An 11,479-nucleotide genomic window follows, 5' to 3' on the forward strand; every position below is an offset into this window, starting at 1 on the left:
TAAGGGTCATGCTAACATTGCTGATCAGAATTTGAGACAAAGCTGAAGTTGATGATAATGTTTTGTAAAGTTATTTAGTCATAAACCAAAGTACTAATTACAGTTGTTGACCTGATGACGGCGGTTGGATAAACAAAGTTAGTACATCCTTCAGGGAACATGAATGTCTGAACCAAACTTACTTACACGCAGACTACCGATCAAATATTGCTCTTTAAACCAGAAATGTTAATTTCATGGTGGGAATACAGATCAGGGGATCACCAAAATCAGTAGCCTTTATCCTCTGAGGACAGTGATGTGTACAAATTTTTTTATGTATGAAGCCCAGCTGCTTCCTCATGTCCCATTAAGGGCTGCACCTAAATGAACTTAAGTTGCACAACTTTCAAATGTGATAGCACATACTCAAATGAATATGTTAACCTTTGTTGGCACTGAAAACTGACCACTATAATGTCTGTCAGGTTTGGTTGTTTTTCCTTTTTTGTACATTAATTTGAATAAACCACATCTGGAGAATCACTAATTATGTAAACTCATTACTGAACTGTTAAGTTAAGAGAGTACTGCTTGGTTATTACTGTTAACTAAATGTTTTGGCACTGGTGACCAGGGGACAACACAGAAACTTGTTTTTAAGATGTCTCTGGAAAAACTGATTATCAGCTTTTCAGCAAACTCACTTACTGTATCTTACTGTCAGTTTCCTTTTGTTGGAATGTTTTGTTAGAAGAACTCACTGTTCACTCCAAACCTATATTCCTTATCTACTTAGAGGCAAGGAAATGTCAGGCATAAACAGTGATCCATTTTTGACCAGCTGGGGGCAGAATAGCAAAGTAAACACAATATTATCACCCTAATACTGAGACTGAAACACACCCACTGACTGTCTCCAAGTTCTCTGAGGTGTCAGGGGGCTTTCCAGCAACGTTAGCTCAGAATTGTGTGGGAGTTGTTCCTCCTGCCACCTACACCTGAAAATTTACTCAGGGAAACCATAGTAATGATTCATGCACACCTGAATTGAGCTGTCCTACCCAAGACAGTATCAGTACTGAACTCTGACCAGTACTGAGCAAAGACCTAAATGTACATATATGACCATAACCCTAACCCTGTAACACATTTAAAACAGTTTAACATGAACCAGTTGTCAACAAACCTCATCATGTTCTGTGTATGTGAGTTAGGATGTGATGTTGAGTCAATATCTACAGAAATACTTACAGAAGTTTGTGCTATATATAGACAAAATATTATTTCTTGCCTTTATATTTAATGCAACCAAGTGGGAAAAACATCCTGTGTGTATGTGTGTGTGTATGTGTCTCTCTGTGTGTAATACATCCAGCATTAACCACATTATGTTGTATAACAAACTGGTCACTGATGAATAATGCAGTGGTGATGTGAAAAGAGTTAACATCAGCATGTAATACAGAGAGTAATACAAAGATGAATAATGACCTCAATAATGTCTCCCAAAATAATTACACTTATAACTTTATATTGTCCTGGAACTACAACAGAAATGATGCTTTTAGGGTTTTCTATCAGTTTTTTAATTCTAGTTTATTATTTGACCATGTTTAATTTCCCTCTTTAAAAGTAGATTTTATTCATTTTTATACACAGCAAAGACCTCCTGCTCAATTGGTCATAGATTTTAAAGGCAAAGATTACCAGACTTATCTTTTGTGGTAGTATAAAAATATATATGTTCCTCTTCACACACTGTCAATCAACCTGAGACATAAGTTGCACAATGAAGACAAAGCTACTCATCCCAGTGTCAACCACAATGTAGTTTTCCACTGACAATAATGTACATATATGTACAGATGTTACATAAATAGACACATAAATACAATGCTGAATAATCAACACAAACGCACATTTTCTCTATGAAATGAACAATAATCAGATGTTTGGTACTGACTGAATTTGACTGAAATTTAGGAGCCACAATATTGAAACTGGTGACTGATGTTGTGGTTGATCTGTGTATGATGAAGCCAAATTAGAAATACTGACTCACAACCATAAACCTACTTGTTACGTTATGAGTAAAGTTGTACAGCATGAAGAGGGATCATTGACACCTACAAATACTCCATAACCTGTCCAGGGGCTTTTGTTGTGGCTGTAACCTCTGGTTTAAGGTGGGAGAATATGGGGCTTTTGTTCATGACATGACCCAACTCGTTGGTGTTTGCTCACAGAGGACATCACAGTCTTATCAGCAGGAACTGTAGCCTGAGGGTTAGAGACGAATGTTAGTGACGTCAAGACTTTTAAATTCACATGATACTTCCTTAAATCCTAGGGGGGAATACCAGCCCTTAGGTTACAAATAACAGAACTGTAAAAAATTAAAATCAAAATAAAATGACCAATATTCAGCCAAGTATCTAGTCCTATTAAATTGCTACAATAGACAGTACTGTATGTATTAGTATGAAGCGAAGCACTAACCATCAGCATTTTCCTCATACACAATACTAGAGCATCTGTATGACTTCAACAGTTGCATTTGTCACAAATGATGATTGGAATCATAACCTCCATATCACTTTATTTATCCACTTAGTACATAAATATTGATTTGATTTTAAAATCATTGTTTCAGTACAGAAAGATCATATCTCATATGTGCATTGTATTATATGTTGTGTTGTGTCATCAACATTACAGTCTTGTCATGACAAATGTTTTGTGACTGCGTAACCAAAACTAATCTTCAGTTCTTGTCATCCATAAATGGAATACTTCTTGAGTTGGTGACTCAAAAAAGTTGTTGCCCAACACGCCCACTCCCCAACATAGCCACTCCTCAGCCTATATAACAGCTGATTCCAGTGCAGACATGCAGTTACATCCAAAGAGGAAACATGAATATTTTCAACCTGAGCATTCTACTAAGCCTGGCAGTTGCAGTTTACTGTGTGCCAGTATCAGAAGTTACTGTGCAAGATGAAAACTTTGCAGAGGTCAGTATGTTTACTGTGCTTTGTCGGCATGTATTCTCATTATTTGGTATTTAAGATGAGTTCAGGTTGTGCGTCTTGGGAGCTGTTATTACTCCAGAAATTCAAAAGAGCATTAGTGACTTTTAGGTATTAAATTCTCATCTTCTTTTACAGAGCTACCTGAAGAAATTCTTCAACCTCACAGATGAGACCGGTCCAACTGTCAGAAGGGGGATCAGCCCAGTGAGCAGGAAGCTGGCTGAGATGCAGAGATTCTTTGGCCTCAAGATCACTGGGGCACTGGATGCTGAAACCATGGCCATGATGAAGAAACCCCGCTGTGGCGTTCCAGACACCAAGATTGCCGATTTCTCCACATTTGGAAACAACCTCAAGTGGAAGAAAAACAGCCTTACCTACAGGTGAATGAACTGAAGAGAAAATGTGTGAACACGAGTAACTGTGGTTAGTTTTTCTCATAGTATTGCTGACTATTTTTCTGTCCCGCAGGATTGAGAACTACACACCTGACATGTCTGCGTCAGAGGTGGACGACTCCATTGAGAAAGCGCTGCAGGTTTGGGCCAAAGTCACTCCTCTGAGGTTCACAAGACTCTACAGTGGCACCGCTGACATCATGATCTCATTTGGTCGTGGATGTGAGTACAAAAGAACTGTCAGTAGAGGGTAAAGCACTCACATCCTTTACTTATATAAAAATTCAACTGCTATGGTCTAAAAAGCCCAGTGAAAGTCCTATATTCTCAGTATTATCAGCAACATGTACTCAAAGTATCAAAAGTAAAAGTACTCATTTTGCAGAATGAGTACAGAATGTTTTATTATTATAGTATAGTATACAATAGTATTATCATTCATTAATACATGTAAACATTATTTTAATGTTGTGGTACTTTGATGTGGAGCCAATTTTTCATACTTTATGTGCTTCTGGTTATGACAGGGATAGGATAAAATAGCACTGCAGATTTCATAAGTTCATTCATATATTTTGCATGCAAACTCTTAAAAGTAAGTAACTGAACCTGTCAGATATGTGTAATGGAGTACAAAACACAATATTTCCCTCTGAAATGTTGGTGAGCAGAAGCATAAAGTGGCATGAGAGGAAAATACTTAAGTGCAAGTACCTGAAAAATGAACAATACATTTCACCACTGATCGTGATTTTTATGCAACTTTATGCTTTTCGCCCCAAGTGTGGCTCTTCTTTATTGTTATTGTCATTGTTTATTATATGGATGAAGTGCAGTTTACAATCTAATTTTCAGAGGATTTTTTTTATAGAAGGGGTTCATATGTGAGAGACCTTGTTGACACCTCTGCTATAGAACATACAGTACTGTGGTGGATACTTGAGTGACATTTATCCAGTAATGACTGGCAGTGGATCATCTGTACAGTTTAGTTACATAATATCACTCAATGCAAGAGACAACAGTTATTCCACAGTGGCATGCCAGTGCTTGGAGCTATTTTTCCACAGTGCTTTAAGGGTTAGCAAGGTGTCGAAAATGCTGTGTTTTCCTTAGCTCAGGTTTGTAAGTGTAATATCCCACAAAGTATCTTAATTACACATAAAAAAAAATCTTTCTGTGCTGTAATATACATGAGTCTAGATGATCAACAGTTAGCAGCAACATGCATTTGGGATTTGTTGGTTTTTACAGAAATACAATAAGTGTAGAAAATAACATCAACTAGCACAAATGTTTTTTTCTTGTTTTCAAAGTCTGACACGAATATGCTTTTGCTCAACAGCACATGGAGATTATTACCCCTTCGATGGTCCTGATGGCACTCTTGCTCATGCCTTTGCTCCATCTCCTGGTATTGGAGGAGACGCTCATTTTGATGAAGATGAGAACTTCACTTTCCGCTCCAACAGAGGTTAGTTTGTCATTTGTGATCCACATTCTGAGATATTACATGTATTTTGACACAACATGCTATAACTCACTTGTAAATCTGTCATTTTTGCTGTAGGCTACGTCCTCTTCATGGTAGCTGCCCATGAGTTTGGCCACTCTCTGGGCTTGTCTCATTCTGATGATCCTGGTGCTCTCATGTACCCCGTGTACACCTACAGAAACCCTGACACCTTCATTCTGCCCCGGGATGATGTCAGAGGCATCCAGTCTCTCTATGGTTAGTACTGACTGGCTGTTTGCACAAACAGAACTTGGCCAAAACCTCTGATGATCTTTTGCACAATCTTTTTGATGTTACTCAACTGGGCTTTGTTCCAACGTGATGCAGGACTTTCTAAATATGTGGTGACTCAACTTCTAGGTCCAAACCCTGAAATAGATCCTCAGCAGCCTAAACCCACAGCCCCCACCACCCCTGATGCTTGTGATTCAACCATGGTCTTGGATGCTGTCACCACCCTGCGAGGAGAGATGTTCTTCTTCAAGGACAGGTATCAGGCATACTGAAGACTGCTTAAACATCTGAATACAAAGTCTATTAGGATTGTTCCTCATCATAAGTGCTTGGCTTATATTTTCAGCTTCTTCTGGCGTAGCAACCCTCAGAGCAGTTCAGCTCAGCAGTATCTCATCACAAGCTTCTGGCCCAGCGCCCCTACCAATATTGATGCTGCCTATGAGAGCAGACAGTCAGACAGAGTCTACCTCTTTAAAAGTATGTAGTTTTTTTAATCTCCCTGAGACATGAATCTGAAACCATTTAAAATTTGCCTAAGTTATTTTTATCTTTTCATCCCTACAGACCGCAAAGTGTGGGCCTTCAGTGGCTATAATGCAGTACCAGGCTATCCTAAAAAACTCACCAGTTTTGGTCTGCCAAGACACGTGAGGAAAATCGATGCTGCCCTCTATGATGTACAGACTCGCAAATCTCTGTTCTTTGTAGGCAGCTATTACTTCAGGTGTGTTCAGAGTATATATTAATTTCTGATTTCAATTTGTTAACCTTTACCCTTGTTGAATATATCTAATTACTGTGTGTTTCTTCAGTTATGATGAGGCCAGAGGGGCTATGGACCCAGGATTCCCCAAACATCTTGATCAGACCTTCTCTGGACTGACCAACAGGGTGACTGCAGCTTTCCAATACAGAGGTGACAAGATGTTCAATACAAATCAGTCATTCTTCTTTTCAGCTTTTAAAAGATTACTTGATCTGCACTAATCTACAAATTTTCAATTGCTGTAACTATCACAGGCATTAACATTGAGCCTCTTTTCTACAGGTTTTACTTACATCTACAGTGGACCCTACATGTTTGAGTACGACCTGAGGACTGGGAGGTTGTACCGTGTGTTGAGGAACAGCTACTTCTTACGCTGCACTAACTTCTAGACCATCTCTGTGGATTCATGGCAGCTGATGTAGAATAAGAATGAATGTATTATTCACAGTATTAAAAGGGTACATTTATATTAATATTTCTAATATTCTAAATATTATGTGTTTAATATATAATTCTATCAAATTACCTTAGAGCTGTAAATTTATGAAGATTGTTGTAGTTAATATGAAGTCCAATCATGCATTGTTTCCAGAGATGACTCTTTTTGTAGTCTGGAAAAAACAGACGTGATGTTAAACCTGCTGTGTGCATGTTAAGATAACTCACTGATGTTTATTCTCATAATAATGAAAACAATGCTAGCCACAATGAAAGTTAGTATTGAACTAAGTCCCTACCCTTACACAGCTGTGCATGTTGTCTTATACTGACTGTGGCACAAAGGCTTCAATAGCTACAACTGTAAATTCTTGAAATTAAAAACTAACTCAGCAATGGTATTTGTTGTAATTACTGAAATTACTTTATCTTGTTTATATATTATTGTAAAGCACTTTATAACTTAAAGATTGTTAGAGTGACAGAACATGAATTGATTCAACTTAATATCTCATGTTTATTGAATTAGTTTTCTCGAGGTCAATTAACTCAGTTGGTTTTACATTTTCAAAATAAATCGGACAATTTGGACCTACTACTACTAGTTCAGAAATTGTGCTCGTTTTTGTTATACTTGTGATCTAATTATAGAGACTAGAACTGTAATTATTATGCAAATCCTTGATTTATTTCATACTTTATTTATTATAAGACAATAAAAGAAATATTAACAAAGGACTTATCAAGTTAATAATTTATCAATAAATAAAATGAATATAACATCAATGTCACACTCATACTGTTTAAGAAAACAATTTGACAGTGTATTTTTCTTAATGGAAAAAATGCTGAACTCACAATTAAGCTAAGCCTGTTGCTGTTTGGTTAGAGTGACAGATTGAGGGATTTAGAAGAATGAGTCTATGTGTGCTTCAGTCAATTCCATTTTCAATTCAGAGGAATCTTAATGCTTCTCTAAATTTATGAAAAATGGAAAAAACTCAGTTTTCCTCTCAAGATCTTTACCAAGTATGTTCATCAGGTAAACACAAGTTCAAATCAATTGAAAGGAATAAGCTAAGTCAAAAAGGACATAGGTTCCCAATTAAGCTTTTGCGAGTAAGAAAACAAAAAACAAAAAACAATGTGAGTGAGATGACAGAGCAACATTAGCAACAAGTAACATTAGTAAACAATACTGCTACTTTTCACTCAAGAAAACACAAAAACATCTCTTGTTAACTGAAAACTGAAAACAAAACACTAAAGTCTTATTAATGGTTATGCAATTTCTGATCAACATCATGTTTACACAGGCCCAAGGTACTTTAACTTGTCCTCATCTTAACTCTTCCACCCTCCATGTCTAATGGGCTTGTTCAGACACTTGCAGGAATGCTTTATTGCCCCATCATGCATCTTTGGTCTTGCATCCAAAACACTGAAATTGGCTGTTTCAGGAAATCCTTAGTGCATTCCCACTCTGTACCTGAGCAGAGCCTGAGAGGGGGAATAAGTAAATTACCTGGAGTTATTTCTTCTCTGCAGCAGAAGAAGGAATCATGGAAGGTGAACTAGCCATTAGAGCTGTGATGATAGTGATGGTTGTAGCACTCTGTGGAGCTGTGCCCACCACTTCACCCAGCCAACAGGAGCTCACAAAAGCCCAGGTAAACATGAGTTGTCTGTTTGTGTTATTTAACCTGGTGATATCAGGGAGAGAAGAACATTCAGTTTTCCTCTGTGATTCTGTATGATCTATCCTTTTCAATCTTGTCAAAGTTTCAGTCTTTTTTAATTTTGTTACATGAAAAGCAAAAATGTACTTTCCATTTTTAGAAATATTAAACTCCAATTAAAGTCCTGATAAACATTCAGCTTTATGGTAATAAAACTGGTTTGACAGATAATAACAAGTATCATGGTTTTCTCCAGAGAAGAAAAATACCCTGGCAGCTGTAGTTTGAAAATCAGTGTATGCCAACCCATGCCACACATCACTTCGACCCTGATTATTCCAGTGGTTTTGCTTGTAGAAGGCTGACAGAAATGTTTTACATGATGAACAATTTGTAATACAAACAACTAGAGGCATTTCTACATAGCATTTTTATTTCTAATTGTATTTTTGTAAGTATAGCTTCAAATATGCTGGAAATGTAGTAATGCGAGTGTCAGCACTTAAAGTGCATTAGAAAACTGGGAATATAAACTTGTCTAAAGTTACAATTCACTGTACTCCTTGAGATTTTAGGGTGGATTAGGTGACACATATGGTCACTGGTGGTCAGAGTGAGTGTAGTGTTCTTGTTTACTTTGGAGCATAACAAACTCAAAGCAGTCAGCAACTGGCTTTTTTCCATTATGCCATGAGCAACCACACAGTAAGTTTGCACGCAACAGCAGGGCACAGAGAACAGAGTTAGTTTTCTTGCTGAGGAGTTGGAACTTCCCTGTAGTTCTTCTAAGTGTAAACTTGCAGTTCTTCCTGCTATATTCTCAATTTTCTCAAAATGCTGTTTTATCTGCATATAAGCAGTGGTTATTTCTGTTTTCTTTGTTCAGGACTATCTGTCTCAGTTTTTCTCTGATGTGGGCGTCAGTCCCCCCAACAGTGTCTGGCGCAGCTCTCTAGACTCCTTTGAAGACACTCTCAGAAAAATGCAGGAGTATTTTGGCCTTGAAGTGACGGGGCAGTTGGATTCCAACACCATGGAAGTGATGGGTCGCCCCCGTTGTGGTTTCACAGACGTGAGCAGTTATAGTCACTTTGAGGGTCGACCAAAGTGGGGCAAGACTGTGATCACATACAGGTACTACACAAGATCTTTGGGTCAGATCAAAGGTCAACAGGTCCCTGCATACAGTTCACCCAAACATAAAGCAAACACATAGCTGAAAATCATTTTCACTCTCACACTGCTGTAGGATAACTGACTACACACCAGACTTGAGTCAAAGTGCTGTGGATGCCACCCTAGCCAAGGCTCTGAAACTCTACAGTGATGTCGTTCCTCTGGATTTCAAGCAGATTCACAGTGGCACTGCTGACATGATGATCACATTCAGGACTCGAGGTAATGCAGTATCTTTAGTGCCTTTGAGAAAATGTTTGATCTAGTGGTAACTTGACTCCTCTTCTCTCAAAACCAGACCATGGAGATTTTGCTCCGTTTGATGGGCAGAATGGAGTCCTGGCCCATGCGTTCTCTCCTGGAGAAGGCCACGGAGGTGACACCCACTTTGATGAAGATGAAAACTGGACTCTGACCTCAACAGGTGCTGACAATAAAGAAATGTTGTTATTGAATTGAGATGATATGATCTTATAGCTGATTAAGTACCTACAGTAACTTTACCAGCATGTATATACAGGAGCCAACCTGTTCTTAGTGGCAGCCCATGAGTTTGGCCATGCACTGGGACTGGCCCACTCTCAGGTCCAGACAGCTCTGATGTATCCCAACTACCAATATGTGAACACAGAGGGATACAAGCTGCCGGACGACGACAGGCAGGGAGTACAAGCAATCTACGGTGAGAGCCCAGATCATTCACAGGCTGATTTCTGCAACTTAAGGGGTCATGATATTCCAGAAACAGCACTTTTCATGAAAGTGCTGACAAACTATTCTTCTCATTTCCATTATTCTTTACCAGTGCTATTTCTTCATTATTATTTTTTCCTTAAAGGAATCAGAGCAACATCAGGTCAACCAACGACTAAACCTGACCCACAACCTACACCTGAGTCAGATCCTGAGCCCACACCAGACAGGTGCAGCCGAATCCTGATGTTTGATGCAGTAACCTCCATTCAGAGAAATCTTTACTTCTTTAAAAATGGGTGAGATATATATGCACTAGTTTTTGATTCAGTCATTCAGGTTTCACATAAACATGCAACTCTGGAAAGCTGTTATTTTCAAAGTTAAATGTTGGCTTATAATGGAATTTTGTGTTTCTTTGTCAGATATTTCTGGAAGAGGAGCAGCTCCTGGGACGGAATCACCATGAAGAGAATTCAGTCTGTCTGGCCTGGAATCAGCAAAGTTGATGCTGCTTATGAGTATAAGAAAACTGATACTGTAATTTTCTTTGAAGGTACAAAATTAACTAGTAATTCATTAAAATAAATGCTGGTACCAGTTTGGAGCATGCAGTAGTAATTTTGCACCTTTTCATGTCACAGGGGATCATTACTGGGGGATCAGAGGAAACACTGTCCTACCTGGTTATCCCAAACCTCTCAGCGACTTTGGCTTCCCTCTGTTTGTCACCAAGGTAGATGCTGCTGTCCATGTGTCATTCACAAGCAGAACTCTCCTCTTTGTGGGCAACAGATACTGGAGGTTGGTAATGTGAATAGCCATAAACATATAGTCTGCATCCTAACATAGAGAGAAGCCATGTATTGATTTACATTCCCCATATTTCTCATAGCTACAATGAGAGGGGGGGCAGAATGGATGTCGGGTACCCCAAATTCACACACAGAAATCTCCCTGGGATTGGCTTCAGAGTGGATGCTGCTTTTGAGAACAAGGGTAGGTAACAGTGAAAGGACAGTCTCTCTGCTGTAGCGTTATGTTGCGGTTTGGAAAGATATCATTGATGCACTCTCCTTTTCAGGTTACCTGTACTTTTCCTATGGATCCAGACAGACAGAGTATGACTACCCCCGAAGAAGAGCTCTTCGCACTCTGTTAAACTACAGATGGATGGATTGTAACTAAAGAAACAATAACACACACACATACAAACACAGCTATAATCATGCAGCAAGGCAAAGTTCTATCCCCTGAACCCATCCTGAGTAGCTTATTGCAGCTTTTCACTAGCAATCTGCAAGGAAATACATTATTTGAAAAAGAAATACAATATGAAATTGTATAATTATGTTGCCAATAAAAGCTTGTTATGTAGCTAATAGTTTCTCTTGGACATGCATCAAATAAACACAATTTAATCAAGCTTCAGAAGTGTTTCTTCATCATGACTGAGTGTGTAATATAAATTAGGATGTACTAGAATCGGGCAACTGTAGTGTGGCAATGTTTGTGTTTGTGTGTTTCAACCCAGGATTTAATGAAAACGTGTTATAATA

General features: G+C 38.4%; 2 protein-coding genes across 2 annotated transcripts; both read left to right on the plus strand.

Moving 5' to 3' along the window:
• Nucleotides 1-2,853: 2,853 nt before the first annotated feature.
• LOC108893138 (collagenase 3) lies at nucleotides 2,854-6,773 on the plus strand. Its single transcript, XM_018690981.2, has 10 exons — nucleotides 2,854-2,996; nucleotides 3,150-3,397; nucleotides 3,486-3,634; nucleotides 4,758-4,886; nucleotides 4,983-5,144; nucleotides 5,289-5,418; nucleotides 5,509-5,642; nucleotides 5,730-5,889; nucleotides 5,978-6,081; nucleotides 6,214-6,773. The coding sequence occupies exons 1-10, from the start codon at nucleotides 2,898-2,900 to the stop codon at nucleotides 6,321-6,323; spliced, it is 1,425 nt and encodes a 474-aa protein (XP_018546497.1). The 5' UTR covers nucleotides 2,854-2,897; the 3' UTR covers nucleotides 6,324-6,773.
• A 1,053-nt stretch (nucleotides 6,774-7,826) lies between these two features.
• On the plus strand, nucleotides 7,827-11,345 carry mmp30 (matrix metallopeptidase 30). Its single transcript, XM_018690965.2, has 10 exons — nucleotides 7,827-8,042; nucleotides 8,938-9,185; nucleotides 9,301-9,449; nucleotides 9,526-9,651; nucleotides 9,748-9,909; nucleotides 10,066-10,219; nucleotides 10,346-10,476; nucleotides 10,565-10,724; nucleotides 10,816-10,919; nucleotides 11,005-11,345. Exons 1-10 carry the CDS (start codon nucleotides 7,935-7,937, stop codon nucleotides 11,106-11,108), a joined length of 1,446 nt encoding a protein of 481 aa, XP_018546481.1. The 5' UTR covers nucleotides 7,827-7,934; the 3' UTR covers nucleotides 11,109-11,345.
• The last annotated feature ends 134 nt before the right edge of the window (nucleotides 11,346-11,479 follow it).

The sequence above is a fragment of the Lates calcarifer genome, linkage group LG20, assembly GCF_001640805.2.
Source record: "Lates calcarifer isolate ASB-BC8 linkage group LG20, TLL_Latcal_v3, whole genome shotgun sequence".
Classification (NCBI taxonomy): domain Eukaryota; kingdom Metazoa; phylum Chordata; class Actinopteri; family Centropomidae; genus Lates; species Lates calcarifer.

Bases quoted from the DNA above. Each gene is read 5' to 3' on its own strand.
- LOC108893138 (XM_018690981.2), top strand. From the start codon at position 2,898: ATGAATATTTTCAACCTGAGCATTCTACTAAGCCTGGCAGTTGCAGTT. The intron at 3,398-3,485 runs GTGAATGAACTG...TCTGTCCCGCAG, and splicing joins AAAAACAGCCTTACCTACAG to GATTGAGAACTACACACCTG. The intron at 6,082-6,213 runs GTGACAAGATGT...TCTTTTCTACAG, and splicing joins TGCAGCTTTCCAATACAGAG to GTTTTACTTACATCTACAGT.
- mmp30 (XM_018690965.2), top strand. From the start codon at position 7,935: ATGGAAGGTGAACTAGCCATTAGAGCTGTGATGATAGTGATGGTTGTA. The intron at 9,910-10,065 runs GTGAGAGCCCAG...TTTTCCTTAAAG, and splicing joins GGGAGTACAAGCAATCTACG to GAATCAGAGCAACATCAGGT. The intron at 10,920-11,004 runs GTAGGTAACAGT...TCTCCTTTTCAG, and splicing joins TGCTGCTTTTGAGAACAAGG to GTTACCTGTACTTTTCCTAT.